General features: G+C 42.3%; 1 protein-coding gene across 1 annotated transcript in view; it reads right to left on the reverse strand.

Moving 5' to 3' along the window:
• The window catches only part of PHF20 (PHD finger protein 20), a 167,948-nt gene that overhangs the window by 40,697 nt on the left and 102,617 nt on the right, over nt 1-24,634 (reverse strand). The window contains exons 11-12 of the mRNA XM_034787648.1: nt 10,743-10,832; nt 5,026-5,190 (exon numbers count right to left, since the gene is read on the reverse strand). Of these exons, the coding sequence (XP_034643539.1) occupies nt 5,026-5,190; nt 10,743-10,832 (255 nt within the window). The remainder of the gene's footprint in view (nt 1-5,025; nt 5,191-10,742; nt 10,833-24,634) is intronic.

A 24,634-nucleotide genomic window follows, 5' to 3' on the forward strand; every position in this document is an offset into this window, starting at 1 on the left:
TATAATTACATTAAAACATACTATTTAAACAAATACATTTAAATCAATACTGTACAGCCCCAGATATATGACATGTTGTAATTTTTTCATTTATTTTATAGGGCTGTTAATTAATCACAGTTAGCTCATGCGAATAACAAAAAAATTAATCAAATTGCAGTTTTACTCTCACTATTAAACAATAGAATACCAATTGAAATTTATTAAATATTTTTGGATGTTTTTCTACATTTTCAAGTACATTGATTTCAATTTCAATACAGAATACGAAGTCTACAGTGTTTACATGTAAAAATGATAAAAGAAACAGTATTTTTCAATTCACCTCATACAAGTACTGCAGTGAAATCTCTTCGTCATGAAAATGCAACTTACAAATGTAGTTTTTGTTACATAGCTGCACTCAGAAACAAAACAATGTGCCAACAAGTCCACTCAGTCCTACTTCTTGTTCAGGCAATCACTAAGACAAACAAGTTTGTTTACATTTACAGGAGATAATGCTGCCTTCTTCTTATACAAGTACTGTAGTGCAATCTCTTTATCATGAAAGTTAAAGTTACAAATGTAGAATTACGTAAAAAAAACTGCATTAAAAAATAAAACAATGTAAAACTTTAGAGCCTGCAAGTCCAATCAGTCCTACATCTTGTTCAGCCAATCGCCAAGACAAACGAGTTTGTTTACATTTGCAGAAGATAACGCTGCCTGTTTCTTGTTTACGTCACCTGAAAGTGAGAACAGATGTTTGTATGGCAATGTTGTAGCTTGCGTTGCAAGATATTTACGTGCCAGATACGCTAAAGATTCATCTGTCCCTTCATGTTTCAACCACCATTCCAGAGGATGTGTCCATGCTGATGACGGGTTTTGCTCATTAATGACCCAAAGCTGTACGGACTGACGCATGTTCATTTTCATCATCTGAGTCAGATGCCACCAGCAGAAGGTTGATTTTATTGTTTGGTGGTTCAGGTTCTATAGTTTCCGCATCTGAGGGTTGCTCTTTTAAGACTTCTGAAAAGGTGCTCCACACCTTGTCCCTCTCAGATTTTGGAAGGCACTTCAGATTCTTAAACCTTGGGTCAAATACTGTAGCTATCTTTAGAAATCTCACATTGGTACCTTCTTTGCATTTTGTCAAATCTGCAATGAAAGTGTTCTTAAAACGAACAACATGTGCTGGGTCATCATCCGAGACTGCTATAACATGAAATATATGATAGAATGCAGGTAGAACAGAGCAGGAGACATACAGTTCTTCCCCCAAGGAGTTGTCACAAATTTAATTAACACATTTTTTTTTAAAATGAGCATCATCAGAATGGAAGCATGTCCTCTGGAATGGTGGCCAAAGCATGAAGGGGCATATGAATGTTAAGCATATCTGGTATGCATATACCTTGCAATGCCTGCTACAAAAGTGCCATTCGAATGCCTGTTCTCACTTTCTGGTGATATTGTAAATAAGAAGGCAGCATTATCTCCTGTAAATGTAAACAAACTTGTTTGTCTTAGTGATTGCCTGAACAAGAAGTAGGACTGAGCGGACTTGTAGGCACATTGTTGTTTCGTTTCTGAATGCAGATATGTAACAAAAACAAAAAAAACTACATTTGTAAGTTGCACTTTCACGATAAAGTGATTGCACTACAGTATTTGTATTGAAAAATACTATTTCTTTTGTTTTTTTACAGTGCAAATATTTTTCATAAAAAATAAATATAAAGTGAGCACTGTACACTTTGTATTGTGTTGAAATTGAAAGCAATATATTTGAAAATGTAGAATATCCAAAAATATTTAAATAAATGGTATTCTATTAACAGCACGATCACTCGATTAATTGCGATTAATTTCTTTAACTGCGTGACTAATTGTGATTATTTTTTTAATCATTTGACAGCCTCACTATTTTACTTACACTAAAATCTTTGTCAGAATGGTCCAACATCTTTACTGGCATTAATTTAATTTGTTTTTTCTCTCATTTAAGTATTCTAGTAACTTTTGTGTAGTATACATTTTTCTATTCAACCATCAGCACAGACTATTAGATACAACTCAGGACTGAGGCAGTTAACTATAAAAGGTAACTTAACTGCCAACTTAGGAGGCCTATACATGTCACCAAATGGTCACTATTCCTGTATGTGTTTTTCTAAATGAATTGTATGTTGTGTACGACTTTTAGGGACTGTCTGGCATATATAAAGAATATGTATTATCATAAGCTGCTATACTTGTGTATCTACAGTTGCAAAAAAAAGTATGATAGATCATATTGTTTGAGAAACAGTAGGTCATCAGGCAACTGAAGACTAACAAAAGGGCAGAGTCAGGATTGTGCATGCAATTTTTTTTTTAAATAATCAATCATGCAACCTTTATGTTTACAACATAAATTTCCTGGAGGTTTTTTTTTTTAGGTTAGGTTATTATTATTATTTTTTTTAAATGGAAAAAAGATGGAAAACTGAAGGCACTTCACTCTTCAGGACTTCCGAATTGTGCTGGCTTGCAAAAAATTGTAAATAGCTTGTATAAATTCTATGATATGGAACTCTATGGCAATGACTCAGACCTACATAATATTGTGCATTCTGGCCCCAATCTAGCAAAGGACTTCAGCAAGTGCTCAATTTTAAGCATGTGAGCAGTACCTGAGACAGCAACAAAACACCATGTCTCTCTCTCTCTCCCCCCCCCACACACACCCCTCCACCCCCCTTAGGAGTACTGCAGAAGGGAATCCCACATTTGCACCCATCAGGGGTTAGGAAGCTATGCAAGAAACCTAGAACCAGATCTTTAAAGGAATTTAGGCACATGACTACCACTGATTTCAAATATTGGGGATTTTATTTTACTACCTCTCCTCATATTCAAAAACAATTGAAATGTTTTTGCTCAAAATTTCCAAAAATGAAGAGTTGTTTTTGAGCAGAAACCAAATCTGGCCTTCAGCCTGAAACTTCAAAGTTCTGTAAAGATACGAGTTATCAAAAAGAGATTAAAGAGTAAACTGTTACACAACCTTAATAAAGTGGGCACTGCTGCTCTGTTATTTCCTGATATTTCAGCAAGTTAGTATCTTGCTAATTACTTTGCGTTATCCTCCTAACTGACTTTTGTCAGACACGTATAATGTAGTGTGGTGTATCTGGAGTTATTCTCAACCCACTCCCAGATTCATCACTCTTTATATTTATCTTTTTTACTTCCAGCTCTTCCTAAGAACGTGTGAAAGCCAAAACTTTGTGGCTGTTTTTGAAGATTAGAGAGAAGAAAATGCTTCAATCCATTTTTTGTTTGATGGTTAGTATTCTATACTTTGTCTAGTGCTTGTCTAGGTAGACAGTTCTATCTAGAATAAGGAATGAAGGCTATGGCTACACTACAGCTTAAGTCTGCATAAGTTATGTTGCTCAGGGGTGTGAATTAGCCACTCCCAAGTGACCTAACTTACGCGACTTTAGCGCTGGTGTGGATGGCGCTATGTCGGCGGGAGAGCTTCTCACACCGATGTAGCTACTAGCGGTCATTGGGAGTGGATCAATTAAGTCAAAGGGACAGCTCCCCCCTCCCATTCGTTTAGAGTGGCTATACAGAGAGATTACAGCAGCGCAGCTGTAAGATCTCTAGTGTAGCCAGAGCCTAAATCACACACACCTGAGTGACTTAGTTAAGCCAACCTAACCCTGGGTGTAGACAGTTCTAGCCTGACAGAAGAATTCTTCAGTAAACCTAGCTACCACTTCCCTCAGGGAAATGGATTACCTACACCAATAGGAGAACTTTCCCATCAGTGCAGGTAGCACCTACACTAAAGCGCTGCTGTAGCTGTAGCATTTCAAGCATAGACAAGCCCTGAGTCAAAGTCAAGGCAGTACTTTCATAGAGGAACAACTGGCAGTGAATATTTTAGTTGGTGGAACCGGACATTTGATTCTAAACCAAGAACACGTGGAAAGCTGAGTAAGGAATGAATGCTCCACTTGACTCATTAAGACAATATTTTAATTAATCAAAAGAACTCAATTCAGTAAATTCTATTATTAACAAGGCCTCATGATGTTTTGTGAAAGACAACACACGCTAATAGCTCCCTTTAACATCATGGGATTAATCTTCAGATATCAAACAAACACAAGGACACAAACATTTAAATTAAAAAGGAAAACTCAGAACATGTACCAGCAGGTGATTGCAAAGAAACTGAACAAATTACTATTTATTATTAATTTAAAATTTTGCTCTCCTTAAGAGATATAGCGAACACTATTTTCTAGTAAACTCGTCTCTGGCACATGAAACGCATGTGTGTAACAGCTGTGGAATACACATAGGGACAAGTACTTGAAGAACCACCATGATTTACAACCATCTATTAACACCTTCTACTGATGTGCTTATAGCACATACAACTTTGTATACCACATGTTTCTAAACATCTATTAATCATTTATTAGCCCTTTATGAACTATTTATAAATGGAAACTTAATAGAATTTATTTACCAAAGGCTACTTTTGCTGTAAACCACATACTGAGTTATGAAAAAGAACAAAAGGTGACCAGAAGAGATTGAGAGACAGTTGAGTAGACACTCAATAGTAGCAACATATTTTGCTATGCTGCTGCTAAGTGGCTGTTGCTGTTAAAGGTAGTGTCGACAATTCACAATAGGAAAAGTGTTCCCACGGGAAATGTTGCTTGTAAGCGGCGATTGCTCTTACAAGGATTTGCTGCAAACAAGTGTCTACTGTACTTTAAAAGTGTCATTATGGAGTGAAACTGAAAAAAAACCACGCAGCAGCATGTATTCTAGGCAAGTAAATTGGGTTTAACTTCCTCAGGATGGCAGGGACATATAAACACAACACATCTGAACTGGTATAGGTGAATTTGCACTACTAATGCTGCTTAAATCAATCTGCTGTGACACACTACACATTTCCCTTTTACTCACATTTACTACTACTTATACACAAAGCTATCAAGCCACAAATGAGATCCATCTTACCATTTACTTTCACTCTGTCTCTATGGTGCCCAGAATCAGAGACATGTAACGGTGTACTTAGGTGGGGATAAGATCTATTTGAAGAATTATATCTTGTGGTGATGACTGATTTTGGGGGGGAAAGCTCCTGGGAAATGTCAATGTTTTCTTCACTGCCAGGGTATTCTGTAAAATTATAAATATGTTAGTACTGGGGGGAAAAAACAACAGTAAAGTGGGGATCTACAAGTTTGGCATTTAGAAATACTAATAGCATTACAGGCCTGTCTTCCTGCAGTGGAAGAATGGTGGCTTCCAGGGTGGAGGGCAGGTAAAAGGAGGGTAGAGAGGTAGCCTTTGGACTCTGCCTGATGAATACGAGGGGAGACCACTTAAAGATGATGTTGCGTGGACTCTAACGTCAACTAAAGATTAAAGGGCCACTGGCCATTTTAAATGTAGTTATTTAAAAAATGAGTGAAAACTAGTTTCAGATACTACATCTACACAGATTTTTTTATCCTTTTCTGGTTTTAATAATTAACATCTTACACACACCCTTTATAACAATCCTTCAGTTCCTCTCTGCCTCCAGAAGCCTTTTTTTAAGCTGGACTCCAACAGAGGAGAGGAAGAAGGGTCATTGTGGGTCTGTAAAGGCAAACAAGACCTGAGGAAACCGAAAACCCAGCAAATAACTGACAGAAAATAGCGCATGGCTACAAAAGTTAAATCAAGATGTTTTAGTCAATACATCTCTACCCGATATAACGTGACCCGATAGAACATGAATTTGGATACAACGCAGTAAAGCAGCGCTCCGGGGGGGGGGCAGGGCTGCGCGCTCCAGCGGATCAAAGCAAGTTCGATATAACTCGGTTTCACCTATAACACGGAAAGATTTTTGGCTCCCGAGGACAGCGTTATATCGGGGTAGAGGTGTATTACGTTCAACTATCTAAACCATTTAATTTTTACTTGTGTTATGGTATGCCTCGAGGTCCCAACTGGGATCAGAACTCCACTGTGATAGGCATTGTATAGACACATTAGGTATGTGTACACTGATAAAAAACCCACAGCATCAAGTCTCAGAGCCTGGGTCAGCTGACTCAGGTTTGCGGGACTCAGGCTGCAGGACAATAAAATTGCAGGGTAGACATCTGGGTTCAGGATAGAGCTCGGGCTATGAGACCCTCCAAGAGCTTACAGGTCTAAATAGACAAGACCTGCTCTAACCACCAGACCATGCTATACACTCTAGTATATATACACTTTATATTATATGAAAACTAAAGCAATAGAGAGAAGTAGTAGTTCTGTGAGCGTGCCAGTGGCTGGATAGACAAGAACAGAGGAGTTATGGGTTTATACACTCAATGTATGGAAAGTTGGGTTTAAGACTGCGCACACAGCCTAACTGCCAGCTTCTGCTCAAAAAGATGTTCTGCGACTGACTAGGCTGTGAATCCTACAGTAGACTTCTTTGTGGGAATGTTAAAGAAGAAATGAGAAAAAATAAAAATAAAATAAAATGCCCCCCAAGAATTTGATGTTACTGGGAACAAAAGACGGTAAAAAAACATGACGGCAAGTGTGATTTTTTTGGTTGACTGTGTTCCTGCAAAAATGTATTCAGAAGAGAATATTTGTGATAAGACGGTTTTGTGATTAGAGACCACTGTTATCTTTGATAGCTTCCTCACACTGTGCGGTTTAAAGAAAGTCTATGTGCTATTTTATCAAGCCAGAGTCATGCATGAAGAGGAGAAAAAAGAAGCTGCAGATGAGAGAATATATCCAGAATAAATGTAATACCAGGGGGTCAAGATTGGGGTGGTTCAGCAAGCCAGTACTTCTCCAAAGTGGACATGTTTGAGCTTCAGAATCAAAGCTTTTTATTAATAAAAAGTTACTAGCCCTTATGGTTGTGAAGAAAACATTCAAAATGTCAACTGGATATAAACCAGTGCAGTGACGTCTGCCTGAGACTGAAGACAGCCTGAAGAGACTAGTTACTTACCCTACAGTAACTGGTTCTTGAAGATTTTGTAATCAGCATGGATCCCACTGTGCCTAAAGCATGCACGATCAGATTCTTTTGAATAGCAGTGCTCACTGGAGCTGTGCATGCACCCTGGGCCTCCTCACACTCTTGTGTGATGGACTAACGGGTGAAAAACATGCAACTCCCCCTTAGTTCCCTCACAACATGAAGCCCGTATTAACAGAAGATTTTTGAAAGGAGGAATGGAGGGCAGGTCCTGGGGTCCACACTGACATCATCATTTTGAAGAACCAAAGTTACTGTTGAGTAAATAATCTTTCTTCCTTGAATATGTGTCACTGTGGATTCCAATATATGCGACTGGCAAGGCATATCCTTTCTGGATGGTGGGATAGTGAGTATAAGCTGCATCAGTCCAACAGGGACTGCAGTACTGCTCTCCTGAATTTGGCATCTGCCCTGGCAGCTACATCCAATGGATAATGCTTGACAAAAGTTAGTGGGTTACTTCACATCACTGCCTTGTATATTTCAGAAATTGGCTCATTTCTGAAAGAGTGAGCACAGATGTTTAGTGAGAGGGGTACATCAGCTAATTGGTATCACAGTGAGACACAGTGTTTATCCATTTAGATATTCTTTGTGATGAGCTGGACCGACCTTTGGAAATGTCCAGTGTATGCCCCTTCATCTCTCCTGATGAAGTGGGGTTTTGGTGTTATGCTCTTACTAGGAGTTATAATATTAATAGCTTTACGCACAGACATGATATCATTACCAATTAGTACATCTGCTGGAATGCTATCCAGTATATCAACATTTAAGCGTTCCCAGTCCAGCTCTATTGGAGCTAATTTCAAATTTTCCCAATCCAAGGAGTTTTAAATTTTGCCCTGGGAGCACATCAGAATCCATAACCATTTATCGTCCAACCAAAGAAATCTGGGCACCAGTGTCCCTCCAACCTTGGCATACCTTGCTGTTCCCGTACATCTTTGATAAACATTTTAACCAACCTCCAATAGGTCAGCTCTTACAAAATTCACTAGGATCACCTAAATCACCTCCTGGGGTCCTAAGTCGAAGGTAGATACGTTAACCAGGGCTGAACAGGGTTTTTATTGGATTCCCCTTGCTTAGGGCAATTTCTTTTCACGTGCTCAGTGGAGCCACATGAGTAACACTTTTTTGGGCTGTCCTCCTGTGTTAGAGGCCTCTAATTATGATTACCAGGAGGGGATAGGTTCTGGAGTGGGGCGTGCTTTGACTCACCACTGCCCTCCCTTTTCCTGGGGATAAAATGGAGAACCCACTTTAAACTGGACTTCTGCTGTTCCCTCTTGGATCTGTGCTCACTGAAAAGAGTCTGTCTTGTACGTGTGAATCAGCAATATCAGCTGCTTCCTGTACAGTGGCAGGTGTTTTATCCCAAACTGGTGCTCTGACTTCAACACATACACTCAGGAAATGTTCCTATACAAACAGGACAAATAACTGTCCAGTCCATCCATCCTTGTCCCCATTGCTCACTTTTTCATTAAAATCACATATTCCATACACATATTCTCTGACACATCCTGTCATGCTTTTCGAGGTTCCTAAATCTTAAACGATACACCTCAGCGGTGATCTGAAACCTTTGCAGCAAAGCTTTTTATAATTCAACATATTTCAATGCCTCCTCCATGTCCACCTCATTAAACACCCACAATGCTTTATCAGACAACTTGGAGATCAGAGTGGGTACTCTTTATTCCTCTGGAACCTTTTGCAATGCACGCATCTTTTCAAAAATGGAGAGATACTTTTCAATCTCTCTGTGTATACAGGGCAAAGCTTGTCCCTGCTGGATGCCCCTGAGGGAGTATTACCCATGGGCTTTTGTAAGGCCAGTATGCTCAGGGCGTGCAGTCTCTCTTCCTTGCCTGTCTATTGCCTTTTCTTGCCTTCTATTTCTGCCACCCTCTGCAGATACTCTCACACTCTTCTTCTGCTAGTTCCAGCTTGCAGAGCTCTATCGTGGCTAACTCCAGCTCCTTTGTTGTCATATGCTAGTGGTGGTATCAGGCGGATTCTCTGAGTCTTCAAGCACATAAGAGTAATTCAGATGCCCTTCATGTTGCTTGTCATACACCATGAGGAGGGTTTTCAACCGATCTATATTTTTTTTCTGCAGTGAATAAGCAGCATTCTGCACACAACTCTTCTGCTTCTTGGTGTGCTTAGCATACATTTATTTGTTCATCCTGCCTTTTCTGCGGCTTTATTCCCCTTCCCGAAATAAACAAACAGAAAATAAAAAAATTGTAGACTTTTCTTTGTTTTCAACCTCCACTCTAACCTCTCAGTAACTGGATTACAAAGCAAATGACCTTCTCCCAGGTGAGGCAGTTATTTTTCAAACAAATCATGGTACTTTGCCTCTGGAGTTGAAGTAGTACTGAGGAGTATGTTTTACACAAAACAGGACTAACTTCTTTGGATATTTGTATTTGGGAGTACCTTTTCAGGACTAAATTTGTTCTGAACTGTGGACATTCCCCCCCTAAATATCCTGTGTTTGGGTGGGCATAAAAATATACCTTTTGGGGTCACCTAATTTTTTTTTAGAAATGGAAGAGTGGCCCAGGTTTGCCGGAGTCCTTTAGTTGGCTCCAGTATGCCCTCATTGATGGGGAGGACAATCCTGGACAGAGTTGTTGAGCTTAGAATATAGGTGTGTCCACCAGTAAGAGGGATGAGACCATCACAGGATGAGCAGGGTTTGATTCCTGACTGCTTAGAGCCCATGATGTTGGTGCAAAATGCTTCACCCTTTTGTTTAAGGGTGATCTTTTTTTTTTTTTTTTTTTTTTTTGGAAAGCCCAAATTAAAAAAAAAAGCAAGAAGAGGTGCGAACATGAATTTTCTTCACGAATCTGGTCAAAAAGGGATAAAATTTGAAGCTCTGTAGAAGTAGGGGGTCAGAAATTCTCTGGGTTCCGTCTTACTGTCACTGACAGTTCAGAGGGAACTGAGGGAGAATACAGACTTCTCTGCCCTTTATGCCCTCACATGGAAGCATAGAGGTGGCACAGGCGCAGACCCGAAGGATAATGCTATTCAAAAGAATCCAATCTTGAGCACATGAGAACATGCACACATACAGTGGGATCCACACTGACACACAAGTCAAAGAAGAACAATAGCTATGAAGGACAATGATAAGTTGGGGTTAGATTTTCAAAATTGCTCAAAACCCTCAACTAAGGCTACATTTTCAAAGAGCGCAGCTCCCAGTTAGGCAACTAAACAAACTGGCCAGATTTTCAGAAATGGTCTGCATCCAGCAACTCCTATTGAGAACAGTGACAGAAAAGAAAAAAAATATTGTCACGTCATCACTTCCAAGAGCACTGATTTGTACGCTTTTTGCGGAGAAGGATGTTTTGGAGAAGTTGTTCTTGGGCACATACATTTATTTACTGATTCATTTGTTTTTTATCAGCCATCTACCTCAATGGCCGTGCCCTTCAATCAGCAAGAAAATGCCATGCTATTCAGACTTCACCTTTAATGGATTATTACATCAGAATTGGTGGTGATTAAAGACAAAACAGTACAATCTCTCCTATATACTGTCACTGGTCATGGAAAACTTTGAACTGGGGTCAAGAGAGTCAAACTGACAAACTAAGGCCACTTTCTATGGGGGGGTGGGGGTGGGGAGAGAGAAAAAAGTGTATTTTACCAGACTTAAATTTTTTTTTCTTCTTCTTCGACTTTGACCTTACACAGTCTTTGGATTTCTTCTCTTTATTCTTCTCTTTGTCTTTAACAGCTGAAATTAGATAAAACTGCAGTTTATTTTAGAAAGGACAGCTCACAATTAGGCACCCATTCTGCATTATACACATTTTAACTTAGATCTGTTACTTTATGCAACCATGGACAGCTCAAATGCAAAAAGAAAAACGAACAGTCTTCTGCTGGTTATTGCAATTTCCTATCACGATGTGCTCAAGTATTTTTCAGCAGCACTAAAGTGAAGAGTGCCAAATTAATACAAATTACATTATTATTTATTTGTATTATGGTAGCACATAATGACACCAACCAAGATTGCAGTTGTGCTGTACATATATAGTAAAAGAAAGTCAATGCCCAGAAGAGCTTAGACAAGACAGACAAAGGGAAGAAAAAAAGAAGGCACTACTTCTATTTTATATGTGAGAAACACAAAGATTAAGTCATTTTCCCTAGGTCATACATGGCACAGCCAGGAATTTACTTTACTGCGGACAAAGAAATGTGCACATTCTATAGTTTGCTAACCTATCTTTCTGCTCTCACCTTTTTGGTCTAAATCACCTGTTATGTCATATTTTAGATTGTAAGCTCTCTGAGAAAGGAACCATCATTTTATGTATGCTTGTATAGTGTCTAGAACAATGGGGCCCTGACTTGGTTGACACCTCTAGGTGCAACCATAATATAAAGGAAAGGAGAACTATATAATCTGAATAACCCTTTGGTATATACCAATCACAGACAAATTTTTAAAAAGATTATTTCTATTTCTGATTATTAGTAAACAAAATGATTAAGGCCAAAGTGTGTCATATCAAATTCCTTCCTACACACAAAACACTATTAGAGGACACTATGTTCCTCAAATGGATTTCATCAATAATGCAAAACCACAAAGTGCAGGAAATAAATATTGATGCCAATAGATCCAAACACATAGATCACTAGTAACCCAACCACCATATGCTGCACGTATCACACCTAATTTAACACATGCCACAGCAAATGCACATCCATAAACAAATAGTCTGGTTCATCAAACAAACTAACTCATTTAAGCAGTGATTTGGCAGTTGCCATAGGAATGGGACTCTTAGCTCAGTCCCTACATCGCTTTAGCGCTGTCTTCCCCTCTCCTGGCTCCTTCAGTGTCCCCCGCTATTCTGGAAAGGTGCAAGAGGGGGAGACATATTGAAGTTGTGTCAGCTACAAGGTCTCCTCTTCCAGCAGCTGCCCCAGCCAGCTAGCCATCTATAGCTCACTGATTGGTAAGTGTCAATCTGACACGCCACAAGAGGTTCATCAGACTGGACTACCAGTATATGGACAGAAAATACATGTTCTTCAGCCAGGCAGCCTTAGTGCAGGGAAAATGGGAGTGTGTCAAGGGAGACATGGATGGCAACACCAACTTCATACATACACACTCTTGCTCACCTCCTTTTTCCCCCTGCTCCCAACAAATGGTGCATTCACACCCCATTTTCCTTCCTCCTTCAGACAGCCACTATCACCAGGTGCTCCAGCTGCCAATTCTTCCTCCCTGGTCAGATGGAGATGGTGAGCTCTGCCATTTATTCTTGGTGAAACTGCTTAATGTCATGATAAATTAGGGGAACAACTTTTTAAATTTTAAATGTAAACATTTTCAACTTGCATTGGCAGACATAGGTGGCTAGTGTGTATGTAAAGTTTGTGGTTTGCAGGGACTGTGGGTATTTAGCAAGAGAAACCGCGGGGGCGGGGGGAAGGGGAGAGATAACCCTAACCTAAGTTTCATAACAGTGTTTTTTTAATGTTTATATCTTAGTCCAGGCACGCTCATCAGTGCTTGCAGTATCTTCAAAAACTCAGACATGTCAGTGGTTTTCCATTCTGAGGTTTCTAAAGAAGGCAACTGGCTAAATGACAGAGGTTTTAAAGACCTGACTAAGCCAAGTCTGGTGCAATTTAAACTTATGGAGCTGCTACCAGCACCTAGGAATTACTTACAGAGAAAGCACAAGATTTTTTTAAAAGCACTTTTATGTTTAGATTAAGTTGTATAATGTGATTACAGCGAAATCATGAATCCTTTTTTGGAATCAGATGAAAACTGTCTAAGCCAGCAAAGAAAGTGTTATCATGGGAGCACCATAGTTAAGATTAGCAGAATTTTTTGTTTAGAGTTAATTTTCAAAGGTCTCTAAAGCGCATATGAATACTCAAACAAAAATAAAAACTGCTATACCAATTGAGATAGGGATAGAGTCAATATGAATATTTGGGTTTATTTGGTCAAGAGGTTCCTGAAATCCTCCCTTTCCCCCCAAAAAGGCGAATATAAAATAGCAAATTTAAAAACACTTTTTTGCCCACAACAAAAGTGAGTATTAACTTGTGACCTGAGACTCAAAACTTGTAAAACTTTGAAATGGCTCTGCAGATTCACACTTATGGATACTGTGCCGCCTTGTGGTGTTTTATGGTAAAATTTCTTTCTATCCATTTCAGAGCACTCTTACACCCCCTTCCCTCAGGGTCAGGAGACACTGATAAGACTAGAGTGTGGGTGGAGTGCTCTCATCAGCTCAGTTCCACCTCAAAGCCTGAGACACAGAACAAACAAGGACTCTGATTGAGAAGGGAAACTGGGTGGGAAATGTGAATATGCAGAACCCTCTCAAAGAACTCCAGTTACAAGTAGGTAACCTTTATTTCTTCTTTAAGTGCATATTCCCATATATGGGGGTAGACTGATAAGCAGTTCTGACAACTGACCCAGAGGTGGGAGCTGAGTTCTAGTTGAATAGTGATTGAAGCACCGCTTTGCCAAATGCAGCTTGCACCCTAGAAGCCAAGTACAGAACATCAGGCTTAGTGAAAGAATGCACCAAAGTCCAGGTTGCAGCTTTTGCAAATTTCAGCAATTGGGATCTGCCTCAGGCAAGCAAAGTAAGTAGTCACAGCTCATGGAATATGGTCAAATCACAGCAGGTGCAGGAACTTTTACCAGTGCATCGCATTGAGTAATATACTGTTTAATCCACAGAGAAACAGTCTGAGAAGACACCATACATACCATGTGGTTCTCACATAAGATGCAAACTATCTAGACAAATTTCCGAAAGCTTTGAGTTCTGCCCAGAGAATAGGTGAGGACCCTTCTGACATATGAATTATATAGGATAAATTCTCACTTATTAGAGTGAGGCTGGGGGGAAGGAGGGGAAGCTAACAAATTAATGGTCTGATTGATGTGGAAATCAGACAGCACTTTAGGTAAGAATCTGGGATCAGGTCTGAGAATTATCTTGCCTTGATGAAAAAGAAGTGAAAGGTGGATCGAGCCATAAGGGCATTCAACTCTCCTAATCAATGTGATGGCAAAAATGAAAGCGGTTTTGATAGATAAATCGAAGAAAGAACATTTAGCCAAAGGTTCAGAGGGCTATTTTACCAGCATGGCAACACCAAGTTGAGGTCCCAAGAAGGGACAGGATCGCTAATGGGGTATACACTTTTGACAAACCCATCATAAATCTTTTAACCAAACAACCACCAACCAGTGACCTGCTATCAGCTAGAGTAGGATATGCAGAGATGGCTGCCAAATGCACTTTTCATGAGGAGTTAGATAATGTACTTAAGGAATCAGAGGTTAAGTATTTCAGAACACAAGGAATGAAAGCAAATACAGGGGAAATCAGAGCGTCCCTTCACGCACGTCTGAAATCTGGTCAACTTTAAATGGTAACAACTTCTAGTTGACTGTTGAGTTAGTTAGCCTATGCTGTCAAAGAACACTGGTCAAGCATAGAGAGAGTGAAAGTACGATCACCCACGCCATCAGGTGAAGAGACCATGGGTTCTGGATGAAAGATCCTGCCCTCCTGCTGGGACAGGAGATCTGGGGACAGAGGAAGATGCATTAAAGACAGCTGAAGATGATCAATAAACCACTGCTAATGTGGCCAAGCTGGGACATCCTTGCCCTGTCCTGAAACTTCTTACAACAATCTGGATCAATGGAAGGGGGCACGCAAAGAGAACACGAAGCCACTCCCACAGTGTAGAAGAAAGGCATCTGACAGGGATTGACTGTCTGCCCGCTCTGGATCAGAAGAGATGACACTTCGTTGATCCTTGCTGTGAACAGGTCCGCATCTGGTCCACTCCTGCTAGATGGAGAATATGGTCTGAAGCAACTTAATTTGGGAGCTCTCTCTCTGCTGAGATGATTCACAACTACATTGCTTTCTCCTGCCAGGTATGGGGCTACAAGATAAATGTCACAGCAAATACACTAATCCCCTAAACTTACAGCCTCTGTGCACAGGAGAACAGAGTGAGCACTCCCCTGCTTGATGATGTAATACAACGCTAATGTATTGTCCATCATCTGGGTTTAGCGGATCGCCATATTTGAAATTTGAGTCTGAACGAAGCAACTGAGATGTCTGAAATCAAGGATTGGTCTCCACCCACCTTTCTTCTTGAGTATCAGGAACTAAGTTGAATAAAAATTCCCATTCACTGATATTCCAGGGGACCGTGTTCTACCACTCCCGTTGTAATAAGGAGTTCACCTCTTGGGTGAGGATACTGTCATGAGAGTGGTCTCTGAACAGGAACTGGGAGGGAGAGTCTTTGAGAAGGTAATGTGATAAATTTGATCATGTAGCCATGGTGGAAGACATTAACCAATTTGTCCATTGTTGTGACACTCCAAGCATGGGAAAGAGTGCTAAACAACCTGCAAAGGGTATAAGGGGGGGTTGTGAGGTGGTAGGCATAGTGGTTGGCAGCTCCTGGGGTTGCCTCAGAAATACCTCTTGGCTAGAGGTTGTAGCTACTACATCGAAGCCTGCAAAGGGGGTCCTGGGAGGCGAGATCTCTAGTTTTCTGGCATTTCCTCAGGGGCTCATAAGGTCTCTGAGGATAGAACTGGGGGGCCATATAACATTGAGTGTATGGTGAACAGTGGAACTTGCGCTTTGGGGCAGGAGTGTAGATGCTGAGAGAGCAAAGGGCGGCTCTGGAATCCTTGAGGGTATGTAACAATTCATCCATCTTTTGGTTAAAATGATGGGATTCTTCAAAAGGGATGTCTTCAGTTGTATTCTGTACCTACCTCCCTTGGGAAACCAGAGGAATGGAGCCAAGACTCCCTACGCATAACTATGGCTGTAGCCATGGCCCTGGAGGAGGTATCTGCTGCATCTACCATCAACTGAAGGGCTGTTCTGGCTACCAGCTTCCCTTTCTCAATAAGTGCCTGAAAACGAGCCCAATCGTGTTGAGGCACACTATCAGTAAATTCCTCAAACTTACTGTAATTCAGGAAGTCATATTTGGCTAAATCGATGGTATGCCCACATCTCAAATACTGCGTACAGATGTGGTCTCCTCATCTCAAAAAAGATATACTGGCATTAGAAAAGGTTCAGAAAAGGGCAACTAAAATGATTAGGGGTTTGGAACAGGTCCCATATGAGGAGAGATTAAAGAGGCTAGGACTTTTGGAAAAGAGGAGACTAAGGGGGGATATGATAGAGGTATATAAAATTATGAGTGACGTGGAGAAAGTAGATAAGGAAAAGTTATTTACTTATTCCCATAATACAAGAACTAGGGGTCACTAAATGAAATTAATAGGCAGCAAGTTTAAAACAAATACAAGGAAGTTCTTTTTCACGCAGTGCACAGTCAACTTGTGGAACTTACCTGAGGAGGTTGTGAAGGCTAGGACTATAACAGCGTTTAAAAGAGAACTGGATAAATTCATGGTGGTTACGTCCATTAATGGCTATTAGCCAGGATGGGTAAGGAATGGTGTCTCTAGCCTCTGTTTGCCAGAGGTGGAGATGGATGGCAGGAAAGAGATCACTTGATCACTGCCTGTTAGGTTCACGCCTTCTGGGGCACCTGGCATTGGCCACTGTCGGTAGACAGGATACTGGGCTAGATGGACCTTTGGTCTGACCCAGTATGGACGTTCTTATGTAATAATACCTGATAGTTCATGATCCTGAATTGAAGGCCAAAAGGTCCAAATACTTGCCCTCCTTATCAGCTGGTGTAGATTAAGGGTATGGTTGGCTTGTTCAGTCACCATTTGGATAACTAGAGAGAGTTTGGAGAAGCGTGCAAAAAAATTAACTCAGACCCCTCGACAGGAACATAACACTTTTCAGACCCTTTGGGGGTAGCCGTGCATGTGGAAGGGATGTGCCACGCTGTTGTGGCCGGCTCCAGAAAAGCTTTATTAATTGGCTGGGCAATTCTGGCTGGTCCTAAGGTGTGGAGAATATCAAGCAGCTTATGCTGGGTGTCTTGGATTTCTTCCAGGGGAACTTGGAGTTTCCCCATGACTTTCCATAACAGTTCTTGAAATTGCCTGAAGTCATCCGGAGGAGAAGGGGATGCTGCGGTCACCACTTCACCCGGAGATGAAGCGGCATTGCTGAGACCGGACTAAAGGGTTCCTCCAACAGCTGACCTGAGTACCTGTTAGAATCCTTTGCAGCATGGAGTACCAGTGGCTCCCAGGTGGTGAAAGTGGTGGATGCTGCCATGGATGTGGATGTCTCCATGAAGGCATGTAGGGGTGATAAGACATGGTCAGGTCCTCTACCACTTCTGATTCAACAGAGGAGGAGAAAGGAGTCCAGTTCAAATGGTGGTACCAGAGTTGGTACAAGGGTGTATGTTATTGGAGCAGATGGTAAGGGGTCCCATACTGGGGACATATCCCATGGCGGAAAAATAATCTGTCTAGCAGTGACGTAATACCAGAATTTGACCAAACTAAACCGCAGACGTTTTGGTTGTATTTAGCCACCATTGATTAAAAGCAGAACACGATATAACTAGGAATAACTGCATGGCTCGCATAGGCAAGGCCAAATTGCTACAGTTACAGCTTTGCTTATCAGAAAGGGAGTAGGTGAAAAGAGTTAACAGACCACAAGAATGGAAGAAAGTAAGTGGATAGAGACATTGGATTTGGATGCCCCGGACATACAAGTTTATTATGGCTAGAAATACTAAAAATTGCAGACCCAGTAGGGGTTACTATGGTAACCCACTGCAACTGCAGCAATTTGGCTTTGCCGAATGCGGCAACTAGGAGTTGTGTGTTTTGTGAGAGTTAGCTATAAAAGATTAAGAAAAAGTAAGCACCTCAGAGTAGTCCAGAAGGAACTTTTCTTTGGGCAAGGAGCTGACTCCCAAACTCCCCATCAGCTGGATGGAAGGAGGGCCCCTGGAAGCCCATCTGGTAATCACTCAAAACCATCTCAGACTTTGGGTAACTATGTTTGGGTGCTCTGAAGAGAAGGTTACTCACCCTGTACAGTAACTGAGGTTCTTTGAGATGATTGTCCCTGTGGGTGCTCCACTTTAGGTGCATATGCACCACTGCGCTTGTAAATCAAAGATTTTTAGTAGCAGTGCCTGGTTGGGTCCCACATAGAATCATAGGACTAGAAGAGACCTTGAGAGGTCATCTAGTCCAGTCCCCTGTACTCATGGCAGGACAAAAAAGAGTTACTAACATTTCATAAATGTTGTTCTTCGAGATGTGTTACTCATGACCTTTCCAACGTAGGGGTGTGTGTGCACCATTTGCACTGCCGCCAGAAAGTTTTTCCCTCAATGGTGTCTGTCGGGTCAGCTCCGATGCCCCTTGGAGCCATGCCCTCATAGCACCGGTATATAGAGCCCTGCCACCCCCTCAGTTCATTCTTGCCAGCTAACTCCAACAGAGGGGCAGGCGGGGGTGGGGTGGGGTTGGAGGGACATGAGCAACACATTTCAAAGAACAGTAGTTACGGAAGGTTAGTAACCGTTTTTTCTTTTTCGACTACTTCCTCATGTGCATTTCAATGTAGGTGACTCCCAAAGCAGGTATAGGAGGAGGATTTAGAGTTCACTGACAAGCAGACTGAAGCACCGCTCTGCTGAATGTGGCATTGTCTCTGGCCTGTTGAGTGATAGCGTAGTTAGCTGCAAAAGTGTGGACCAAACACCACATTGCTGCTCCACTGATATCCTGGATGGGAACCTGTGCCACAAATGCCACTGAAGACGCTTGTGACCTTGTGGAATGTGCCATCAGGGCAGGTGCAGGGACTTTTGCTATGTTGTAGCATGTGCAGATACAGTACGTGATCCATGATGAAATTCTCTGGGCTGAGACTGAAAGGCTCTTCATCCTGTCTGCCACCGCCATGAAAAGCTGAGTCGTTTTCCGAAGCGATTTAGTCCTTTCTATGTAGAAGGCAAGCGCCTGTCTGACATCTAGTGAATGGAGTCTCTGTTCCTGTTTGTTGGCATGCACTTTGGGTAGAACACCGGGAGAAATATGTCCTGGTTATTATGGAATTGTGACCTTTGGAAGAAAGGCTGGGTGAGGGCGCAGTTGGACATTGTCCTTGACGAAAACTGTGTATGGAGGTTCTGAAGTAAGGGTCTAATCTCCGAGACCCTTCTGGCTGAGGTAATGGCCATCAAAGACAAGTAGAGTAGAGAATACCTTGCCAAAGGCTTGAATGGGGAACCCATTAGCCTTGATAACACCAGGTTAAGGCCCCAGGACAGGATAGGTTGTCTCACCTGAGGGTACAGTCTGTCCAGCCCCTTAAGAAAACAACTACAAATCGGGCTTGCAAAGATGATTCAGCCATTCACCCATGAGTGAAAAGCTGAAATCACAGCCAGGTGGACTCTGATCGATGACAACAACCATCCTTGCTGCTTCAGGTGCAGCAAGTAGTGCAGGATACATGATACTGATGATCGGGTGGGTGAGACCCCTATCTGTTCTGACCAGATCAAGAACCTTTTCCACTTTGCCAGGTACGTGGTCCTAGTGGACAGCTTTCTGTTCACTAAAATCTTCCTGAACTGGACTGGAGCATGCTAGCTCCAAGAGGTTCAGCCATGGAGACTCCAGGATGTGAAATGAAGGGTGTGACCAGGGTTCCAGGGGCCACACTGAGGTTGCTCAATTAGGTCAAACTGCAAAGAATGGGGCAGACAATACTTAGATCCACCAAGCTAGTAACAAATCAGCATCTAAAATACCTTACTGGTTACACAGATTTAGCCAAAACAGTTTCCTTAAAGCAACCCAGCCTTCGGCTTCCTCACAGACAGCCAAGTCAAATATGATGGGGATTACTGAAAATCTTGTTCATCAAATGAAACATTCTACCAATCCCAAAGGATTGGACACATTACCCACCAAGTTAATGAATATTTCAGATCTTACCCAAATACATGCTTACAGCCAATCCTTTAGAATCTAATATCTAAAGGCTTATTTATAAAAAGAAACCAGTGAGAATTAAAATTGATTAAAGGAATCAAATACATACAATAATTGCAAAGTTCTTGGATCAGGCTTAAAGCAATGATGGCATAAACTGCTAATTGGTTATGTCTCTGATTGCTCCCAATTAATTGTAAGGTCCTCAGTCGCTTGGTTAGAATGCTCGCATTTAGTATAAGTCCACAGTCCAGAGCAGGAAAGAGGCAAAATGGAGATGTTTCCAGAGCCTTTTATAGCTTATGCCATGTGGAGGGGAAAACTCATTATCCCAAACAAAGCCCTCTGCGCAGTTTGTGGAAAAGCAGAGGCACACAAGATGGAGTTTAGTGTTTAGGCACATGCCCTTGCATGCTTTGAGTCAGGGCAGCCATTACCCACACTCTAGCTAGAATGTCCTCAGGAAGGTCCATCAGGTGTGGATAGGCTTTTTTCATGGACCACTGTGAGTTAAGTGTTCTTTGATTGGCCATTCACCTTGAATAGGTCTTTCACAATGTGCTGGCTAAATATCTTGTGGATGTTACCCAGGTGCAAACATATTTGAAATATACTGGTATACAGCCAATATTCATAATTTCAGATACAAAAAGGATATAATTATCCTATTTATATGCATGTATCAGCAAATCATAACCTTTCCATTGACACCTTACATGACATATATAATTGCAACAAATATTGCACAAAGTAACAGTGGTAGCAACAGTGATCTACATGGTCATATTTTAATCATATACATCACAAAGAATTCAGGTGAAGTAAGCGTCCATGGTCTTGGGAGATGAGATCTGGAAATGGAGGTAGGCCGATTGATGAGGTCCAGAACAGTGGTGAACCGTGCTGTTGAGGCCAAGCCGGGCTATCAGGATCAGGTTTGTTCCTTCCTCTCTGACCTTCAGCAGGCCCTTGTGTATGAGAGGAAGAGGGGGTGGGGAGAGAAAGAGTGGAGTGGTGGTGGTGGTGGGGGAGATAGACTTTTCACGAGAGGAAAAAAACACGTCAGAGTGAACCCAGGATGTAATTCAGGAAGGAGCAAAACTGTAGAAACTTTTTGTTGGGTCTTGTCGCAAAACAGGTCTATTTGGGGAGTTCCCCATCTCTGGAAAATGTCCTTCATGAAGTCTGGGCGGATGGAACATTCAGGCTTGGAGAAGGATCTGCTGAGGCGATGCACTAGTTCATTCTGTGCCCCCAGGAGACAGGAGGCTTCAAGGTGGCTCGAGTGGGATTTCAGAATTCACACAGGTGGAGAGCTTCCTTGCATAGGTGACAGGAGCACCCTGTCTGTTTATATAGAACATTGCTGTAGTGTTGTCTGCAAGCATCAATATGCATTTGCCTTTCAGATGGAATCGGAATGCCTGGCAGGCAAGGGGCACTGCTCTGAGTTCTCTCAGGTTGATTTGTAGTGAGAGCTCTGCCTGGGACCAGAGGACCCCGAAATGAGCCCCCCAGCCAAGCACAGAAGCATGGGTGACTATAGACATGGACGGCTGAAGTTTCGAGAATGGGACACCTGCACAAAGTCTCTCTGGATCCAGCCACCGAAGGATGGGGAAGTGTGATGACCATATCCAAGCAATCCCGACTGGTCGGTACACTGACTCTGGCCAGGCTTGAAGGGGTCTGAGTTGCAATCTCACATGTTTCACCATATAAGTGCACGATGCCATGTGCCCCAATATTTCAGGCAGTTTCTTGCTGTGGTGATAAGTTAGTTTCTGATGCATTTTATGATTGAGCCCAGGGCCCAGAACTGGGCTTCTGGAAGAATCGCCCCTATGATTTCTATCCTTTGGACAGAGGAGAGTGTCGATTTCTGCATGTTTATCAATATGCCTAGCTTCTCCAAGGTTGACAATATTAACCTTACCTCTACCTCCACCTGGGCCCTGGTCTGATGTCTAATCAGACCCCTAGGCAATTTATTTCACTGCTTAACTACCCTGTAGTTTTTCCTAATGTCCAACCTAAACCGCCCTTACTGCAATTTAAGCCCACTGCTTCTTGTCCTATTCTCAGTGGTTAAGGAGAACTATTTTTTCCCCTCCTCCTTCTAGCAATCTTTTATGTACTAGAAAGCTGTAACGTCCCCTCTCAGTCTTCTCTTCTCCAGACTAAACAAACCCAATTTTTTCAATCTTCCCTCATAGGTAATGTTTTCTAGATCTTTAAACATTGGAGAGAGGTTTTAGCTGGGGGCTGTATGTGATGGCCAGTGGTATTCTGTTATTTTCCTTGTTGGGCCTGTCCTGTAACACATTTAACACCATTAGTTTGGGCTTGAATAGGGACTGGGAGTGACGAGCTCACTACAAAAGCAACTGTCCCTCTCCTGGTATTGACACCTCCTCATTAATTATGGGGAGTGGACTACATCCACCCTGATTGAATTGGCCCTGTCAACACTAGTTCTCCACTTGTAAGGTCACTCCCTTCTCTTCATTTGTCCGTATAATAATGCCTGCATCTGTAATTTTCACTCCATGCATCTGAAGAAGTGGGTTTTCAACCCACGAAAGCTTATGCCCAAATAAATCTGTTAGTCTTTAAGGTGCCACCAGACTCCTCATTGTTTTTGTGGATACAGACTAACACAGCTACCCCCTGATATTTCTTTGAATATGGTGTCCCCCTTAGATAGTTCCATGATGGAAAGAAATAACTTGAAAATGACAGTCTTTCGGAAAGTCTCCAGTGTAAAAAGCTAGTACCCTATGACCATGTAGGATATAAAGTGCTGCTTCTTGTTTGTTGCCATGGATGGGTTGATACAAATGGATAATGAAACTATTATAGGTAGAAACATAGGGAGTGGTCATAGGGTAACTTTATTTTTTGAAAATTACTCTGTATGGTGGATGTCCCATGACGGCCCCCAGTTATCCCACTCGTTGGGCAGGTGTGATAGCAACGAGGATCTTCATCAAGAGGTGGAGAAGTGAGCATGTCACCAATGATTCAAAAGGGAGCCCAGACATTGCAGCACCAGACTGAGGTCCTATGATGGCGTGAAGGCACGTATTTCCAGGTAGAGGTTACAAAGACTTCAGAAAATGTTCAGTGGTAGGGTGGGCGAAGATTGAGAACTTGTCCACTTTGTGGAGGAAATGCCATGATTGCTGCAAGGTGTACTCTGATGGAGCTCATTGAGACACCCAATTTCTTGAGTTCCAGTATGTAATCCAATACCATTGGTAAAGGAGAAGTAGTTGCCATTGTTTGCCTATTCTGGCTACATGTATGGAATTTCTTCCATTTGTGAAGGTAGGTATGCCTTGTAGTAGACCTTGTTATTAATGTGTCTTATCTCCTCTGAATAAGTCATTTCATTGTCTCTGAACCCTGGACAGAGCCCTGCGTGGATACAAAATTTATATCGGCGAATGCCGATATCCATGGAGCTGCAGGGCTCTAGCGACAACAAGCGAGACCAGCAAGGCCACGGCCAGCACCCAAGCCAGGAACCATAGCAGCAAAAGCAGTGGTATGTTGTACTGCCACTTGTGGGAGCCAATGTCCAGCCCGGGGAGCTCCTCCGGCGTGGCTATATTGCATCCAGCCCTGCCCACTGGGGCAGACACCAGTCTCACTGGCAGCTGTCCCTGGTCACACTAGTGTGTGCAAGCAACTCACGTGCTCCTGGACAGGAGACGCAGGAAGCATGAACATGCACTGCGGACTGCCTGCAGCTCCAGTAAGTTCATGTGTAATGTTGATTTTGATGAGGACCAGCGACCATGGATTGTGTGGCTGTGCAGGTGTGCCCCCCAACCTAGCAGCGGGGTGTCCATTGTGAGTATCATCAGTGGGGAATCAGAGCGAAGGGAACTCCTGTGCAAATGTTGTGTGTTTGAGTTCACCAATGTAGAGAATTGTGTGTGTGTGTGTGTGTGTGTGTGTGTGTGTGTGTGTGTGTGTGTGTGTCCTAATTAAAAAAAGTTTTAGGTAAAAGCTTTCTGGTTTGTATCAATCATTTCATCAGACATAGGAGCTGTGTCCCTATTGATTTATCCCTGACACCACCTGGAGAGAAACAGTTACGTTACCCACTGCTTTGGGTTCTGAAACCCATAGGTAACAATGGGGGGAGCCTGATGGATGGAGTGACTCCTGGTTTGGAAAGGCAAATGTGCTGTGGCTCAGATACGGTTCCGGATCTTCACAGTGTCAGAAGCACCCTCTCTTTGCCTGGTATTGGTGCCGGCACCACGGGCAGAACGGGAGGAGCCTGTGTCTTGTGGGGTGCCAGTGAACTGGTTCTTGGAACCACTGGATCCCACTGTTTGTGGGATTTCTTTTCATGCCTGTGGGATTTAGCGTGAGCTCCATCCGCATGGCTCAAACTTGTGGAAGGAGCATCCACTTTGATTTTGAGGAAGACCTAGTCCCATGCTTATGAGTATGCCTCCTTACCTCCTGACGAGGCCCTGCCAGGGGTTCCCATGAGAGTGGTTCCGCCAGCACCAGGCTGCAGATGAAACATTACCATTCCACTCACACAGAGTAGCTGAAGA

Source organism: Trachemys scripta, chromosome 12 (assembly GCF_013100865.1).
Source record: "Trachemys scripta elegans isolate TJP31775 chromosome 12, CAS_Tse_1.0, whole genome shotgun sequence".
Classification (NCBI taxonomy): Eukaryota; Metazoa; Chordata; order Testudines; family Emydidae; genus Trachemys; species Trachemys scripta.